This window comes from Myotis myotis, unplaced genomic scaffold, assembly GCF_014108235.1.
Source record: "Myotis myotis isolate mMyoMyo1 unplaced genomic scaffold, mMyoMyo1.p scaffold_m19_p_5, whole genome shotgun sequence".
Lineage (NCBI taxonomy): Eukaryota > Metazoa > Chordata > Mammalia > Chiroptera > Vespertilionidae > Myotis > Myotis myotis.
Window position 1 is genome coordinate 6,418,573 of NW_023416357.1, and position 18,788 is coordinate 6,437,360.

At 44.5% G+C, this 18,788-nt stretch overlaps 2 protein-coding genes across 9 annotated transcripts in view; one reads left to right on the plus strand and one right to left on the minus strand.

The window, feature by feature from the left end:
- The window catches only part of NUP155 (nucleoporin 155), a 50,660-nt gene extending 46,909 nt beyond the window's left edge, over positions 1 to 3,751 (minus strand). For 3 of the 6 annotated variants that reach the window (XR_004967487.1, XM_036308867.1, XM_036308868.1), the window contains exons 1-2: positions 3,477 to 3,750; positions 561 to 698 (exon numbers count right to left, since the gene is read on the minus strand). Coding sequence is in view for 5 of the 6 variants with exons in the window: in XM_036308867.1 (XP_036164760.1) it covers positions 561 to 698; positions 3,477 to 3,633 (295 nt within the window). In the remaining variant the exon portion in view is untranslated. Of the gene's footprint in view, positions 1 to 560; positions 699 to 1,859; positions 1,955 to 3,476 lie in introns of those variants that run through there. The other 3 variants (XM_036308865.1, XM_036308864.1, XM_036308866.1) reach the window with 2 other exon arrangements.
- Positions 3,752 to 8,141: 4,390 nt separating this feature from the next.
- Positions 8,142 to 18,788, plus strand: part of WDR70 (WD repeat domain 70) — a 203,020-nt gene continuing 192,373 nt past the window's right edge. Inside the window, exons 1-4 of one of the 3 annotated variants that reach the window (XM_036308389.1) lie at positions 8,142 to 8,269; positions 8,372 to 8,431; positions 11,001 to 11,084; positions 16,780 to 16,900. In XM_036308389.1, the coding sequence (XP_036164282.1) occupies positions 8,245 to 8,269; positions 8,372 to 8,431; positions 11,001 to 11,084; positions 16,780 to 16,900 (290 nt within the window). In that variant the 5' untranslated portion in view covers positions 8,142 to 8,244. Of the gene's footprint in view, positions 8,270 to 8,371; positions 8,432 to 11,000; positions 11,085 to 16,779; positions 16,901 to 18,788 lie in introns of those variants that run through there. The other 2 variants (XR_004967437.1, XR_004967436.1) reach the window with 2 other exon arrangements.

The window sequence follows — 18,788 nt, forward strand, 5'->3', positions numbered from 1 at the left end:
ACTGATGTTTCTACCTCTCTCCCTCTCCCCTCCTCTCTCTAAATCCATAAAAACATGTTTTTTAAAACATTAATATCTGCCCTGACCAATTTGGCTCAGTGGATAGAGCGTCAGCCTGCGGACTCAAGGGTCCCAGGTTCAATTCCGGTCAAGGGCATGTACCTTGGTTGCGGGCACATCCCCAGTAGGGGGTGTGCAGGAGGCAGCTGATCGATGTTTCTCTCTCATCAGTGTTTCTAACTCTCTGTCCCTCTCCCTTCTGCTCTGTAAAAAATCAATAAAATATATATTTTTTAAAAAAATGAAATAAAATTAAAATCTTAAAATTTATGATTAAAAAATCATGACCTGTCCACTCTTTGATAGAATATTTCATTCTATCAAAGAGTGGACAGGTCATGATTTTTTAATGAGTTTAATGAAAGCCATAGTATAGGACAGAAATACGTATAACTTATCATTTCTAAATAATGCTATTTGACCACATCTTCTCTCTCTAAAAATCAATAAAACATCTTTAAAAAGTGTTTTTAAGCATTAAATACAAAGTAATAGGATACGTCCAAACTGTTCAACAAGTTCAGGTGGGAGAGGAACTCTTCGGATGGAGCTGATCTCTGGAAGGTTGGGTACCGACAGCAAGCCGGGTCCTTGTAGAGGATAATCCATGTCCGACATGCCAGAAACAGTGGGACTATCTAAAGAAATAAACAAATGCAGCATTCACTTAACATTACTCATGTCTGGGCATCAAGTGGGCATCCAAAAGCACTGCAAGCTACAACAAAATTGTGCTTCTGGTGGTTCTGAAAGTATAGAGAGAATAAAGTAATTATCACCTGATGCAAAGGAGACCTGAGAAATTTCAGTGTTGAGGTGGGGGCACCAAACAAGGCTACCTTTCCCAAGTACTCCATAAACAAGAAAATGGTTGGTTCAATATTTTAGTGTTTTTCTATTATTAATTAATCTAAAATGGGATATATAAAAAACTGCTTTGTGATTATTAGCTCTAACAATTGTGGGCAAATAAAACATTGATTGGGAGAAAAAATAGCTACTTCCTTTCTCACTTAAACATTTATGGATTAAAATAATCCACGCCCTTTCCACTAGATTTCCCCCTAGACCAGTGGTCGGCAAACTCATTAGTCAACAGAGCCAAATATCAACAGTACAACGATTGAAATTTCTTTTGAGAGCCAAATTTTTTAAACTTAAACTATATAGGTAGGTACATTGTTATTAACTTAATTAGGATACTCCTAAGCTGGCCTTTGCTAAAAACGTCCTCAAACTGATTGAGTTACGTTCGCTGAGGTCGACCCCTTCCAACTCTCCCATTCACACTGGTCTTGTGTACTTGTTTCATCTATCTCCTTTCCGAAAACCAACTCCTGTGCATGGGCCACGAAGTTTCAATCGCACTGTATGTGCGCACCGCACGTGGTATTTTGTGGAAGAGCCACACTCAAGGAGCCAAAGAGCGCATGTGGCTCACGAGCCGCGGTTTGCCGACCACTGCCCTAGACCAACAAGATAAATACAAACAATACGACAGAAGCAATATTTTACTGAGGCAGAACCCACAGACTGCCCCACAAAGGGTTCTCCCTGCAACATGTCTCTTACTCTAGGAGTCAGACACTGAGGAGCAGGTTGGTCCCTTCAGCCTGTATTTCCTAGTCCTGAACAAAGCGTTTAAATCTGATGACCATTTCGTTCAGGCACCCTTTCAGGCTCTCTAAAGTACAAAGATGATTGGGAAACTCACATGTGAGACAATTTTAAAACGTATTTAGAAATGTTATAAATATATGCAACGAGAAAAATGCAAGCAATTCCTATGTGCTAATTACCTAGCTTCAACGATTACCAATATCATGCCCAATCACATTTCATTTACATCACTGTCTGCTCCTTCCCGAATGCATCTTCTGAAGCAAATCCCAGACATCCCAATTAGTCTTAAAACCGATTTTAATAGAACATGGCACCTGTTAAATGGCAGTGGAGACGCAAAGAACGAAATTAATAACTCTGGTGAAGATGTAAATGGTTAAGAAAGCCTTCACAAAGAAAGGGATACATATTTTTTAAAGAAATATATTTTTATTGCTTTCAGAGAGGAAAGGAGAAGGAGTGATAGAAACATCAATGATGAGAATCATCCACCGGCTGCCTCCTGCACGCCCCCTACTGGGGATCAAGCGCAGCAACCTGGGCAGGAGCCCTGACAGGAAAGCAAACTGTGACCTCCTGGTTCATAGGGGGCAAGGCTCAACCACGCAGCTTGCCAGTCAGGCAAGAAAGTGATATTTAAGGGAGTCTGCAAGAATTGTTTGTCAAAGAGGGAAGGACATTCCGGAAATGATGAAGAGTGCATGCACAATAAAATCCCAAAGAGGGGGCTTCTTGTGGAAAACGGTTGCATTCAGTGTGGCTGGAACCCTGTGGCTGAGAACAGAATGGAAGGAGGGGAAGAGATGAGATGGAAGAGACAGGTGTGTGTATCGGAGAAGAGGGAAGATGAGGCTCAGATATGATGAAAGGCCAGAATGTACGGACTATTAATATCTTGCCTTCAAACACCTAAGGAGGTCAAGGTGCGTCAAGCTGCGCAGGAGGAGACTCGCTAAGAGGCCGCTCAGCTCTTACAGGACAGGCCCACTGGTAAGTAACTGTCAGGAACCAATATCACCGTTGCTATGTTTTGGGGTTTTTTTTTTTGTCTTTTCTCTGATTACAAGTCTAACTCAATTAACACATCGTATAAATCGCCAGAGGTGTCTTTTAGGGTTACACTGCACAGATTATCCTGTTTAGCTTGGTTCTTGCTCACCAACTATCTTGTCTCTATCTTACACTTCTCTGCTTTTCTCTCATTTCCACCTCACCAAGGAGCCACTTTTTTTTTTGTTCTAGCCATTTATGTAACTCCACATGCCTCGAGGAACCACGATGTAACCATTAAACATTTTCCCAGCCCCTTTCCTTACTGGCACATGCTACCCCTTAGCCTCCCTGTCCATCATCTTGGTTGATTTCTCTGCCTTCATTCCACCGCCAGCTTTTACCACCTCCCGACACTTCCTATTACACTAACTCTACACACGGTAGAGCATGTCTCTGAGGGGACATGACCCGCGTCCAGATGAACTTGGTTTGCTCTCCCTAATAGTGACTCGAGTAATGAACAAGGCCGAGGCTTGTACCTGGCGCTCCTGCCCACCCCGCCTGGGGGAGAAGCACGAGGAGGCGGGAGCGGCCGGTGAAGGTGGGGGTCTCTGCCTCCCCGCGTCGGCTCCCCACTCCTACCCTCTCCGATGTGTGCAGTAAAGAAGGGGAGGCGGGGGGGGAGGAGGGGGCTGCCCATGGGCGCTTTCTCGCTCTTCGATGGGCAGCACACGGCGCCCGGGGGGTAAGGACCCGGGGAGGGGGACCGGCGAGAGTCGCCCGAGGCGCCGATCACTCACTCGGGGCCGACACCAGGAGCAGATCGGAGAGGTCCGGGTACATGCGGTCATCCTGCAACTGGCGGTCGATGAACCGCCCCGCGCTTTCCAACGCCTCCTGCGAGGCCGTGGCCGACGTGGAGGCCGGCATCGCCGAGCCCAGCAGGGAAGACGGCATCCCCGACAGCCAGGACACCAGGGTCCCGAGGAGGCCGAGCACCGCGGAGAAAGAGGCGAGAAACCAAGCCCCTAGCGCAGCCCCGGCACGGACGGCGCGCGCGCCAAACGAGCGCTTCGGCGCTGGCGCATGACGCACTTCCGGTTCCTCGGCGGCGGGACTCGCAGGCTCCGTCGCGGCTTCCGGAGCGGGAAGCCGTTAAGGGCGCCGGGCCTTGGGGGCGGGGCGGGGGAGGGAAGGACAGGCGGCGGCGGCGGCGCGGCGCTGGGGAGGGCGCGGGGAAGGGGGCCAGCAGGAGGGGGTCTGGGGAAGGAAGGGAGGCCGGGGAAGGGGCGGGAAGGGGCGGGAGGGAGGAGGGCGGGAGGGGCGGGAGGGAGGCGGGGCAGGGGCCGGGCCGGGGCGGAGGCGCCGGGCGGAGGGGCCGCGCAGTGCGCTCGGCTCGGTTCCGGTGCCCAGGCGCGCGCGGGGTCTGGTGCCGGCAGCCTCGCGGGTGCAGCTGCAGCTGTTGGAGAGGAGCGTCTGCGCGCCCATGTCTTGGGCGCCCCAAGGAGCTGAGAGTGGACAGGGGTGGGTACCGCGTTGTCGGAGACAGTTCACATAGGAGCCAAAATGTCACCTTATTTCTTAGGGGCTCCAGTGTAAATTGAAATGGATTAGGCTGCTCTGTTTGTGCGTTGCTGCTATTGGACTTGTGGCCCGTGACTGTGAAGAAGGATGCGGGCTCAGTGGGTGAGCACCGACCTGTGAACCCGGCGGTCAGGGCACGTGCCTGGGTTGTAGGCTGGATCCCCGGCGCGGGAAGTTTAGAAGGCAGCGGATCAAGGCTTCTAATCATTGATGTTTCTCTCTCCCTCTTCCTTCCTCTCTGAAATCAATAAAAACATACACTTAAAAAAGAATGATGTGCGTGAAGGATCGTCCGCGGCGGTCAGGGCGCTGCTGCCTTGCCTTGTTTCTCGTTACAGAGAGGAAGCAGACGGTTCTAATCCGTCGTTGCATTCATAGCAGAGAGGCAGCTATAACGCTACCAAAAAGACCCCCCAGTCCTGCAGAAACGGAATTCACTTGTGTCGGCCATTGTGGCCCAGTGCCGGCAACATCAAACTGACAGCGTTCCCCCGCGAAGGGTGCCTCGGGCAGGGGCACACCAGCAAAGCAATCAAGTGCAGCACCGGAACTTGTATAGGGCGTGCTTTTGAAATAGGAGTAATGAGCAGGGAGAGGCAAGATAGGCTTCATTTGATAGAGAAAGCACCCTTTTCCAGCAGTCCTCCTTATTTAATTCCCCTTAGCCGCTGAACAGATGAGATGGTTGAAGCACAGAAAGCCTAAGTAACTCACCTAAGATCACATGATCAGAATCAGGTTTGAACCTAGACATTCTAGTTCTGGAACTCATTTTCTGAACACTGTGCTAATCTGCTTCTCAAATTTATGAAAAAATTCACTTTGCTGCAAGAAAATTAGAGTTGCCCTGGTATACTTAACAATTTCATTCTGAAGATGTTCCAGCAAACAAAACAGGAAAAAAATAGTTCAGTATGGAAGTCTCCAGTAGTGCAATTATTCCCCCGACCTTTTATCAAAAGCAAATACATCTTCTTGTGACTTTTCTTTAATGGTCATGATCATTCCCATTGGTTGATGATTTCCAGTTTTCTTTTCTTTTTCCCCAGCTAGCACTTAGTAGTTTAAAATTTTATATAGCTACAGTGGGATTTTTTTTTCCCAACAGATGGTGCTACAACAACCGGATATCCACATACAAAAAATAAAAAATCTAAGCACAAACTGTATACACTTCACAAAAATTAACTCAAAATGGGTGACAGACCTAAATGTAAAATGCACAACTATAAAACAAATTAGTTGTGGATGGTCCAAAGAATGTTCCTACATAAAATGCTCTAGAGACTTTTTGAGATAAATTCTGCATATAATTTTCAGTTAAATATATCTAAAAAACTAGATGAAATTGGGTAAATTAATGACTTTTTTGATATAACACCAAAATCAGGAAAGAAATAATTGATAAGCTAGACTTTATTAAAATTAAAAACTTCTGCTCTGTGAAAAACAATGTCAAGAGAATGAGAAGACAAGTCACAGACAGAAAATATTTGGAAAAACATCTGACAGAGGACAGCAAGCCAAAATATACAAAGAACTCGTAAAACTCAATAATAAGAAACAATCTGATTTAAAAACGGGCCAAAGACCTTGACACCTTGACAAAGTATACATATGGTAATATTAAGTCTTTCATATTAGCATGTGAAAAATGTTCCACATGGTATGTCATCAGGGAAATGCAAATTATAACAGCAATGAGATGCTGCTGCATACCTATTACAAGGGCCAAAATTTAGAACATTAACAACAACAAATGCTGGTGAGGCTGTGGAGGAACAGGAACTCTCATTCATTACTGATGGGAATGCAAAATGATGCAGCCACTTTGGAAGACTGTTTTCCAGTTTTTTCACAAAACTAAGCATTATTCTCACCATATGATACAGCAACCTTGGTCCTTTAGATCGCCCACAGGATCTAGATGGATGTCCACACTAAAGCTTGCACACGGATGATTATAGCAGCTTTATTCATAATTGCCAAAATATGGAGGCAACCAAGATGTCCTTCAGTAGGTGAAGGATAAGTAAACTGTGGTACATCCAGACAATGGAATATTATGCAGTGCTAAAAAGAAATGAGCGATGAAGTCATGAAAAGACATGGAGGGACTTTAAATGTATATTATTGAGATCAGCCAATCTGTAAAGACTACATGTATGATTCCAACTGTATGATATCTAAAAAGACAAAACTATGGAGATAGTACAAATATCAGGGGTTTGGTGATGTGGGGAAGGGAGATGAATAGGTAGAGCTCAGACAATTTTGGGGGCAGTGAAAATATTCTGTATCATGCCATAATGATGGAACACCTGTCATTATACATTTGTACACAATGAGGGAACCCTATGTACTTAAGGTGATTAGGACATGCCAATGTAGGTTCATCAGCTATAACAAAGGTATCACTCTGGTGGGAGATGTTGATAATGGAAATTCTGCACCTTTTGCTCAATTTGCTGTGAGTGTTAAACTGCTCTAAAAATGAAAGTCTTAATGAAAAGAAAGTATCATCTTAAGCCCTTTCAAGTCCTTGACTACTCAGGAGCTGAAATAGCTATTTATAAACTTGGGGTGTGGAATACACAAAAGTTGTATTCATAAAGTTCTGTTCTATTGCCTAAGGCCTGTTTATCTGAAGTCAGAAAAGAGACAGTGGCATTAATAATAACTTATTTTGTTACAGGTGCAATGAACTAGCCTTATTAATGTGAGGTCACATAGACTTTTGACACTTGTGGTTCAGTAATCTGTTGGGGTGAAACCAAACTTTGTTGTGCCAAATTACATGACATCCGCAGATAAGAGGAGTAGCTTTTGTTTTCACACCTACTTTCTTTTATTCATTCATTCTTTTATTCATTTCACAAGTACTGAGACCCAGGATTAGATTACGTGACAGATAGAGGGCCTAACTTGGGGTGTATAAAGGTCTATAAAGTGCTTACAGGAGATTGCGATTTGAGTCCTGCAGGATGAGGGGTTAAATGAAGGGGATGGGGATTGGCGAACTTTCATTCAGGATGTCGTGTTCTGGGGCTGCTTCTACAGCTGAAGAAGACTCGCCTGGTAGAGAATAGAAAAGCTGAAGCTGGAAACACTTTGGAGGGCATGCTAATTTTGTATTTTATTTTAAGAACAAAGGAAAGGATAGTACACTTGATCATTAACAGTTAGGGTTTGTAGGTAAAACATAATTTGAGATAGATTAAGGTAGTGCTGGGAGGAAGGAGTAATTTCATGAAAATATTTGCATTCAGCAGCATCGAGTAGGATTAGACATGATTTTGCTAGAATTCAGAAATACAGAGATACGTACGTAGTATGCCATTCGTTCAGAGCACAGACAAGGAATCATGTTATAAAGTAATTAAAACCAACGAAAAGTGAAAATACAATGAAGTGAATGCAGGGCGTTGGGAGGCCTTGCTGTGGAGAAGGAAACTCCGTAACTAAGCATGGCTAACAGTCAGAGGGCGGCGTGGGCTAAGAGAATAAGCTTTAGGGAACTTTCTGACAATTCTTTCAACTACCCGGGTCTTTTTAGCTGGTGAGTACTTTTCCATCATGCGGTATATATGCATTTCTTCCTTAAAATATACTCAAAAGGTGGAAAACTATGCGAGTTTCCTCATAGAGGACAAAATGCAAAGAAAGGGCGTTTAGCAGGGTTTTCTTTAGGATTCCGAGCGGGTTGGTCACCTTGGCTGTGACCGCATCTCGCATGCGAAGGGTGTTGGAGACGCCCAGGGGAAGGTGCCATCCACCTGGAGAAGGACGGCGGCGCGGCGCGCACATGCTCCTCCCGTCCGCCAGGGCGGCGCTGCGCGCAGGCCGCCGTCCCGCCGCGGAAGGCGCCGCTCTTGGCCGTGGCGCCGCGGGCGCTGCGAGCAGTTACTTCCGGCCGGGTCCTCAGCGCCGCTCGCGCGGCTGTGTGGGCTGCTGCTGGCGCTGGCTCTGCGGCGGGCGGCGGCGATGGAGCGCCCGGGGCCCAGCGAAGGTGGGTCCCGTGAGGCGAGCCGGGCGGGGCGGGCCGGGCTGGGCTCCGGGGGCGCCGCACTCACGAGGCCCCCTCTCTCTCCTCCTCTCGCCCCCGTGACAGGCGCTGAGACGTCGGGACCGGACCCGCAGCTGGCGGTCACCATGGGCTTCACGGGATTCGGTGAGTGAGCGCCCGTCCCCTGCAGGGTTCTCGGGTCCGCAGGCGGGGGAGGCCGAGCGCCAGGTCCTAGTGTGTATCTGCAGGGTCTCCACACTCGCCCGCCCCCACCTTTTCTAACTCCCGCGGGCCTGTCGGGCCGCCCAGGTGGCACCCAGGGAAGCCGAGTGAGCGAGAGGGCGCGGTGAGCCCGCGGAGGGCCGGGTTGGTGGAGGGAGCTTTTAGGCGCGTCCTCAGGCTGACAGCTCACCGCCGGCTGCGGTCTGTAAGGTGACGGCTCTTTCGGCAACGGGTGGGCTAAGTGGTGATGATGGTTTTCACTTTTTTTTTTTTTTTTAAATACGATCTTACTGATTCTAGAGACGAAGGGAGAGGGAGAGGGAAACATCAAGGATGAGCATCATCCATCGGCTGCCTCTTGCTCGCCCCCTGCTGGGGATGGAGCCCGCGTCCGCGCATGTGCCCTGGCCGCACACCGGCTGGACGGTTTTAACTTTTTTTTTTTTTTTTTTTTTTTTTTATCATTGCAAACCTTTTTTTTAAAATTTTGTTTTATTGCTTAAAGCAGTGGTTCTCAACCTTCTGGCCCTTTAAATACAGTTCCTCATGTTGTGACCCAACCATAACATTATTTTCGTTGCTACTTCATAACTGTAATGTTGCTACTGTTATGAATCGTAATGTAAATATCTGATATGCAGGATGGTCTTAGGGGACCCCTGTGAAAGGGTGGTTCGACCGCCAAAGGGGTCGAGACCCACAGGTTGAGAACCGCTGCCTTAAAGTATTACAAAGAGTATTACATATGTCACCTTTTTTTTCCCCTCCCCTTGACCTTCCCCTGGTCTCCCCTACCCCCCAGTGTCTTGTGTCCATTGGTTATGTTTATAAGCATGCTATTTTAGAGAGAGGAAAAGAGAGAGAGAGAGAGAGAGAGAGAGACACGTCGACTTATTGTCCCACTCACGTGTGCTTTCATTGGTTGAACCCTGTATGTGCCCTGGCCGGGCATGAACCCGAGGCCTTGGCATATGGGGGGCAGCGCCCCACCCGCTGAGCAGCCCGACCAGGGCCCGCGTTCCTTCCGAGCCCAGCCCTCATCCCCAGGTCAGCCCTCATCTCTCTGCGGAGCCTGGGCTGGGCGTGCTGTCGGAGGAGAAGGCCAGGCAGGGGGTGTAGGCTGCTGTTGAGGATAGCCCTGTGAATAAAAATAAGCGTATCTGCCCTGACCGGTTTGGCTCAGTGGATAGCGCGTCGGCCTGCAGACTGAAGGGTCCCAGGTTCGATTCCAGTCAGGGGCATGTACCTTGGTTGTGGGCACATCCCCAGTGGGGAGTGTGCAGGAGGCAGCTGATCAGTGTTTCTCTCTCATGGATGTTTCTAACTCTCTATCCCTCTCCCTTCCTCGCTGTAAAAAAAATCAATAAAATATATTTTTAAAAAAGCATACGTTGTTTTCTCACCCCATTTCTGTTGGGTCTTGGAGAGAACAAATGTCAGGCTAATGTGCCCAGACTTTCTGTCCATTCTTTCCTATATTTTGGTAATGTATATAATTTGTTTAATTCTTGATAGTGTGAGGATTTCTCCATATTGTAAAATGTTCCTCCAAAACATGATTTTAAAAAAAAGTATTTATTTAACTAAATTTTATTGGGGCGCCCTAGCTGGTGTTGCTCAGTGGATAGAGCGTCGGCCTGTGGACTGAAGGGTCCCAGGTTCGATTCCAGTCAAGGGCGCATGCCGGGTTGTGGGCTCTATCCCCAGTGGGGGCCGCGCAGGAGGCAGCTGATCGATGTTTCTCTCTCATCATTGATGTCTTTCCTTTCTTCTCTGAAGTCAATAAAAATAAAATAAAAAAAAATTTATTGGGGTGACATTAGTCAACATGAACTAAAACATGATTTTTAATGGGTGAATAGTAGTCTATTTAATAGAAATGTCATAATTTGTAACATTTTAAACTTTCCCCTACATAGTTTCTAATTCTAACTTTTGTTGAGAATGCTAAAATGAACATTGTTCCAAATAACTGTCTCCTTTTGTAAAGGGAATATTGTGTGTATTTCCATCAGGTAGCTTTTTAGAGGGACTACTTTAATAGAAATGTAAATATGAAAATGCAGCCAAAACCTTGGGAGTGGATCCTTACTGATACATATTACCCCAGTGCTCTGCAGAAAGGTGGTTTCAGTTTACATCACCGTCTTTGTTAGGGGGTGGGGCCACAACATTAGCAACAAAGAAACAGAATTTCCGGAGGATGAGGCCCAGAAATCAGGATTTTAAAAAGATTCCCAGGTGATTCTAATGTGCAGCCAAGGTTGAGAACCACTGGGCTAGATGAATTAAGAGGAGGATGGGAGAGTGGGCTGGTTAATGGCACTTAGCGATGAGATTGTCATTAAAAATTCCCTGGGAAGTAACTCTTACTTGATATTTTATGGTTGTCTCATAGCCATGCTGTAACTTAGACAGACCAAGTGGTTATTGATCAATCAGTAATTTTTGAGTACCTAAAGTTTGGCCAGCTTAGTGCAAAATCACAGTCTGCTACTTATTCCTATTTTAGGGAAAAAAGCTCGTACATTTGATTTGGAAGCAATGTTTGAACAGACTCGAAGAACAGCTGTGGAAAGAAGTCGGAAAACACTGGGTAAGAAGTTCAATCATCTGCTGTTTTATTTGTTTTAAATACTGTGTACACCTTACACAAGGATATTGACAGTTATTATAAGACTGAAAAAAAAGTTCAAAATTGTTAAAAGACCATATGTATTGGTTCCTTTGGAAGCAGAGATTTATTTATCTATTTAATCTTTATTTTTGAAAGTATTATATATGTCCCCTTTTCCACCCCATAGACCCCCTCCAGCCCGCACCCCCTTCCCCAGCCTTCACCACCCTAATGTCTGTGTCCATGGGTTATACATATATGCATACAAGGGTTTTGGTTGATTACCTCCCACTCACCCACCCTCCCCCGTCTTCCGTCCAAGATTCTGCACTCTGTTCAATATGGAAGCAGAGATATAAAAAAACACATGGTAAAAGTTGTATCTAAATAGGGTAAGAAGGTCTGAGTGCTAAAGTCTTTTAGAAGTGTGTGCTATGAACACAAGGATGTTAAATTAATATATGAGATTCAGAATAGCAGTTTCTTTATTACCTCTCCTTCCACCTCTATTTAATCCTCATTTCATTTTTTCTTTCCTGCTTACAGCGGAACCAGTATTTGGAAGGCTGGGCGAGAGGTGGCTCTCAGAGCTGTGTACACCACTGACTGTTGACCCAGACAGTATAGAAAATTGAGACATACAGTGACTGTGGCTGCTGCTGTTGAATCCCTGCATTAATGAGCTGTATCAGACATTTAATGAAGGCCTTAATTTCCAGACTCTCTGTTTTGATAGCAGGTGGTTGCCAACTCTAAGTACGACCACCTCAGGGTCTTTGAAGGAGACTGACTCCACACTGCTTTCTTTGGAACTGCTTCAGATCGTTCTTACACTAGATAGGGTGGAAGGGGCTAGAAATCAGACAGGACTCCTGGAAAAAATTAGTTGAATGCTGTTCTTGTCATTGTTGGTTTTAAAATATAGCAGTAATCCTATATGATAAAAGTGTAGTATGCAAATTGTCCCCTGGACTGGGAGGTCAGGTCGTCCGGGAGTTTGACCAGCGGGCGGGGCCGGCCAGGGGAAGGGAGGGAGGCTCTGGCCTGCAGCCGGGCAGGCAGCCACTAGGGACCCTACCAGTGCACGGGCCTCTAGTATTTAATATTTGGGAAGTGAGCTTCACATGAAATATTTTTGGTCTCTGGAAGAATAACAGTTTGTTTTTATTATGAAAAGATAGCTTTCTATATACTATTGTGTGAAATTTCAAACACATAAAAAAGTATAGTAATAGAATCCCATGTACCTATCACACCGATTTAACTACTGTAATAATTTATGGCCAGTGTTATTTCCAGATAATGTGCTAACAAGCAGGCAGTAAAGGCTGTCCTTCATAGCCCTTTGGAGAGAGGTAGGCTCACTGTTAGATAAGTGGTGCTCGTTAGATAATTTTGATATTGAAGCCACATTTGGCTGCCCACTGCACAAAATCCAAGTCAAGAGACAGGCTGGTGGATGGAAAAGGGTTTATTCAAGTGCTCAGCTTGAGAAGATGGTGCACTCTTGTTGACACAGGCAGGGTTTTTTCTAAGGAGGGAGGAGGGAGAAGAAAAACAACAAGGAATCAAAAGAAGGGGATTGAGAATTTTCTGTTGAGGGGGCTACATGCAGGTCAATACATTCTGTTCAGATAACTAGCTGAAGGCCAGCAAATCTCTCAGAGCTGTAACATCTGGAGGTCTGAAGGTTGGAGTCTGCTTCTTTTGAAGTTAGTTCCTAGAATTCTTAAACGAATAGGCTGTTTATCTGCAGTCACATATTAGTTAATAGAGCATCATTTATAGCAGGGGTGGGGAACCTTTTTTCTGTCAAGTGCCAGTTGGATATTTATAACATCATTCATGGGCCATACAAAATTATCAGCTTAAAAATTAGCCTGCTACATTTTGGTCAAACATTTAATTAACTTGCCCCTAATGCCTGGACAGGGCCAGACCAAATGATTTTGAGGACTTTTTATGGCCCATGGCTGGATGTTCCCCACCCGTGATTTACAGAAACAATGTCCCAAAGAATGGTACAGTGGGCTACAATTTTAGTCTTTAGAAAAAAGTGTGGTCATATCAGTTGTGGAGCCTCAGTTCACTGCTTTGAGACCTTGTAGCTCTGTTACTTCTCTGTGCCTTAGAGTTATACCATGGAATACTATGCAGCAGTAAACAAGAAGGATCTCTTACCCTTTGAGACAGCATGGAGAGACCTGGAGGGTATTATGCTAAGTGAAATAAGCCAGTCAGAGAAAGACAAGTATCCCATGATCTCGCTCATATGTGAAATCTAATGAACAAAATAAAGTGATGAACGGAGTGGATCCAGAGACATGGAAGCTTGGAACAGAGTGCGGAATCTTGGAGGGAAGGTGGGGGAGGGAAAGGGGGGGAGGGTGATCAACCAAAGAACTTGTATGCATATATGCATAACTCATGGTCACAGACAATAGGGTGGTGAAAGCCTGAGGTGGGAGGCGAGGGTGGGCTGGAGGGGGTCAGTGGGGGGAAAAGGAAGGCATATGTAATACTTTCAACAATAGAGATATAAAGGATAAAATAAAAAAAACTTGGTTTGGCAAAAAAAAAGGTAAAGGTGGGTAATGGATATGCTCATTGACTCCGTTTGGATAATCCTTTCACAGATTATATGTGTGTTACATCATCACGTTGTATACTTTAAATGTCTTACAATTTTGTCAATTATACCCCAATAAAGCTAAAAAAATATAATAGTGCCAACTTCAGAGGTTGTTACGAAGATTGAAGATTACAGGAAGTGCTTAAAACTATCTGGTACACAGTAAGCTCCATGTACTAGCTGTGAATTGTTGAGTTGAGGCTGACACTAAGATGCTTTTGGTTACTTGCAAAGAAGTCATAGAAGACCTAATTAAAAATGGCTCAAATAGGAAACATTTAGTATCACACATGACAGGAACTCTGGAGTGGGGCTCTTCCATCCTCTGGGTTCTGACATGAAGGACAAAGTTTTTTCCCTTTTCTGCTTTGCCACTTTTAGGGTATTGGCTCGTCCTAAGCTGACTGTCCTCATGGTCCAAAATTGTCAGCAGAATTTTGTTGCATGCAGATGACCACTTCTGTGGGATGAAAGGAAACTGTTTTGTGTATCACTTTTTAGGAGGAAGAAAACCTTTCTCAAATGTACCATCAGCTGGCTTACCTTCACATCTTACTGGCCAGTAATAGTGTGGCATACCAGCTCCAAACACCGCCATTGAAAGAGCAGTATGGTTGACTTGGAATTGAGATTCACCCTGGGTGGGCAGAGAGGGGCCCAGCACCTGAAGCACAGTGCTGCCTCCTACCTAGAGAAAACTCTGGTTTTCTGAGCAAGTCAGAAGGGGAAAATGTACCTTGCTGTTGTTTCCTGATTAGGGTCACAACTGTCCCGAAGACCTGAGCCTAGAGTCCAGGTGTCCAAATGTGGTATCCCAGTGTCCTCCAACCTCGCCCTGGAGGGTATGGAGAGATTACTGGAGAAGCTGGGTGACAGGAGCCAAGCAGGCCCACTCTTAATTTTGGACATTATCCTATTTTTAAATTTTTTTCAACTTTCCTCCAGCTATCAGAGTGTAGAATTGTTGACTCCTATCAGTCTACCGGAGAACACACAGACACACACACACACAACACACTCAAAAACCCAAAAACAAAAACTTGAGCTAGAGTTATAGCATTTGCTTTACTTCTTCCTGGAGAGTTTTATGTTCCACATCTTCTTACCTAATAATAGACAAACATGTAAATTGACCGTCCCTCCACTTCACTCACCAGCCAATCAGGAGAGTATGCAAATTAGCCCAACAAAGATGGCGGCTAATTTGCATACATAGGGGTGAAGGGGCGGAGCAAAGGCTGAAGGCTCTGTCTGGAGCGAAGGCCTGGGTCCCGGGTGCCAGAGAAAAACTGGTGCCAGCAGCCAGGGGAAGGGTAGGCCTATTGCATGAATCTCTTTGTGCAATGGGCCTCTAGTCTATATAATAAAAGCTTAAGCGACCATTATGGTGGAACGACCAGAATGATTGGTCGCTATGACACACACTGACCACCAGGGGGCAGATTCTCAATGCTGTAGCTGCTCCCTGGTGGTCAGTGTGCTCCCACAGCCAGAAAGCCGGGCTCATGGCTGGTGAGTACAGTGGTGGTGGCAGGAGCCTTTCCCACCTGCATGGCAGCGCAAAGGAGCAGTGAGCCGAGTGGTAAGGAGTAGCGAGATGGTGGGCGGTAAGGAGTGAGGGGTCCTGGATTGTGAGAGGGTGCAGGCGTGCTGAGGGACGCTCCCCCCCCCCCCCCCGCTTCCCTGCTACAGTGCAAAAATTTTTTGCACTGGGCCTCAAGTTTGAAATAAAAGACTAGTTAGTTGTGGACATTTGTTGGTTATCTCCTTGTTTCTCATCCTTCATATCCAAGCAAGGGAAGACTCTGAAGAGTACAATGTTCTAATTAATTAGTGCCCTTTGATACTTCTTAAGTTTGGGTGTATTGTTTTGCATTATTACGGAAAAGATGTTAAAGATTATCTCAGGCTATTGAAGATGGTAGCAGGTGAGAACTGGACTCTTCATATAACTCATTTACTTCCTGTGTATTCCCCATTGTAGAGTTTGATGATCAGAGGAAAGAGATTAAATTTCCTTGGATAAACTTTTGTCTTTCCAAAGTAAACAACTCTACAAACCTAATATAATTGACATTTTCTCATGATTTTGGTAGGAAGTCTCTGACCAAAACTCCAGTGTGGGAAATTCAGAAATGAACAAAGTGCTGAATTTATGGTTTAAAGCAATAAAAATAAAAAGTGAAATTACGTGGGGATGTGAAGAACAGCATAGGAAATATGGTAAATAAATATGTATGGTGCCAGGTTAGGTACTTGAAATATCTGGGGAATACTTTGTAAAGTACATGGTTGTTTAACCACTATGCTGTACACCTGAAACTAAAATAAAATAATATTGAATATAAACTATAATTGACCAAAAAAATAAAAAAGTGAAATTACATCAAATCTTACCATTGAACACTTTTTTACTTGTCTCTTCCCATATCTTTCTACAGGGTCTAATCCAGGTTCATAGTTTAATCACATGCTAATTTTATTGAGCATATTTGTTAATATTTTCCAAGATTTTTACATTTTTTATCATTACTTGTATTGGCTATATTTTATACTAGAGGTGTGGTGCACGACATTTGTGCACTGGGGGCTGGGGGGTGTCGCTCAGCCCAGCCTGCGGCCTTTCACAGTTCAGGAGCCCTCAGGGGATGTTGCTCCCACAGAGGCAGGAGAGGCTCCCACCACCACCGCTGCACTAGCCAGCTGCGAGCTGTCAGCCTGGCTTCTGGCTGGGTGGCGCTCCCCCTGTGGGAGTGCACTGACACCAGGGGGCAGCTCCTGAACTGAGCGTCTGCCCCCTGATGGTCAGCGCACACCACAGTGACCAGTCATTCCACCATTCAGTCTATTTGCATTTTTATTATATAGGATTATGTTGATATACAGTAATTCACTTATTTTCCCAGTGTTGGGTATTTATGGTGATAATTTTTTGCTTTTAGTGATCACACTGTTATATTTTCATGACTTAATTTTCAACCTTCTTAATAACTGACAAATTTTGAAATTTTAACTGTTGGAAATTGATTTTTCTCTTTTCAGAGGCAAGAGAAAAAGAGGAAGAAATGAACAGAGAGAAAGAATTAAGAAGGCAAAATGAAGATATTGAACCTACATCTTCAGGCTCAAATGTGGTCAGAGATTGCTCTAAATCATCTTCCAGGTGCTTGACTTTCTCAAAAGGATTCTATTAAACGATCATTTTCTAAGTGTTCATAACACAAGTTAGGCAAGGTTCCTGATATTAAAAGCTTGCATAACTTCTCCTACTTTAGGCAATAGTATAGTATATCCCTAGGATCATGAGAGGGTCCTGTGTCACACTGAGTCAGTTGAGGTTTTCTGAAGTTTTCCAGATGCAATATTGAAATCTGTGCCTTTTTTTTGTAATCCTCACCAGAGGACACTTTTTCCACTGATTTTTAGAGAGAGAGGAAGGGAGGATAGGAGGAAGAGATTGAGAGAGAGAGAGATGTAAGAGAGAAACAGTGATCGGTTACCTCTGGTTTGTGCCCAGACTGGGAATTGAACCCACAAACTTTTGGTGTAAGGACAGTGCTCCAACCAACTGAGCTACACAGGCCAGGGCTGTGCTTTTATGATTTGTTTAAGAAATGAGTCCTTAACTCTGTAGTCATTATTTCTGGTATTTTCTTCTAAAGTTTTAAAGTTTTATTTTTCATATTTAAGTATTTTATTAACATAAAATTGTGGATAATCTGAAGTTGTCATCCAGTTCTTATTTTTTCCTTCACATGGATAATCAATTTTGCCAGCCTCTTTATTTTGAATGTTTAAAATTTTTTATTTAATAGACTTTATTTTTAAGTGCAGTTTTAGATTCATACAAAATTGAGCAGAAGGTATGGAGATTTTTCCATATGCCTCCTGCCCCCATACATTTATAGCCTTCCCTGTTATGAACATCCCCCACCCAAGTGGTACATTTGTTACAGTTGACGAACCTACACTACCACATCACTGTCACTCAGAATTCATAGTTTCCATGAGGGTTCGCCTTTGGTGGTGTACAGTCTATGGTTTGGACAAATATATAATAACATGTATCTCTCCTATTATAGTATCAATCAGAATGGTTTCACGGCCCTAAACATCTTCTGCTCCACCTACTTACTGCTCCCTCCCTGCTGTTAACAATCTCTCTTTTTTTTTCTCATTGATTTCAGAGAGGAAGGGAGAGGAAGAGAGAGATAGAAGCATCAATGATGAATTTGCTTCCTATGTTGCAATTGTACAGCTATACATCTTATTTATTGCTTAGCTAAGGTGTCTTTTAAAACAGCTGAGAAAAAAATTAGGATTTGATTCTTTTTTTTTTTTTTTTTTAAATACATTTCATTGAGTTTTTACAGAGAGGAAAGGAGAGAGATAGAGAGCTAGAAACATCGATGAGAGAGAAACATCGACCAGCCGCCTCCTGCACACTCCCCACTGGGGATGTGCCCGCAACCAAGGTACATGCTCTTGACCGGAATCGAACCTGGGACCCTTCAGTCCACAGGCCGACGCTCTATCCGCTGAGCCAAACCGGTTTCGGCTAGGATTTGATTCTTAACTGTCTTTTCATCTAATACATATTGTTTCTCAGGCTATGGTTCATATGTATATGTTTAAAAATATCTTTCATTGATTTCAGAGAGGAAGGGGGAGGGAGAGAGAGAAAAACATTAATGATGAGAGAGAATCATTGATTGGCTGCCTCCTGCATGCCCCACACTCGGGATGGAGCCCACAACCCAGGCATGTGACCTGACCTGCAATTGAACCGTAATCTCCTGTTTCATAGGTCAATGCTCAACTGAGCCACACCAGCCAGACTCTGGTTCATATTTGGTACCATATTGAGTCAAAGGCATTTTTAAACATGGAATGTGTTCTGTTTTCTGTCAGGGATATTTCTGGACATAGTTTCATGGACTTTGTTTTTCAGAATATTGAAAATATGTTAAGGATTGTTTATTTTTTTGGCTTGTGTACATCAGAAGCAAAAAGACAGAAATGGAGTTAGAAGCTCCATAGAGAAGAAGCTG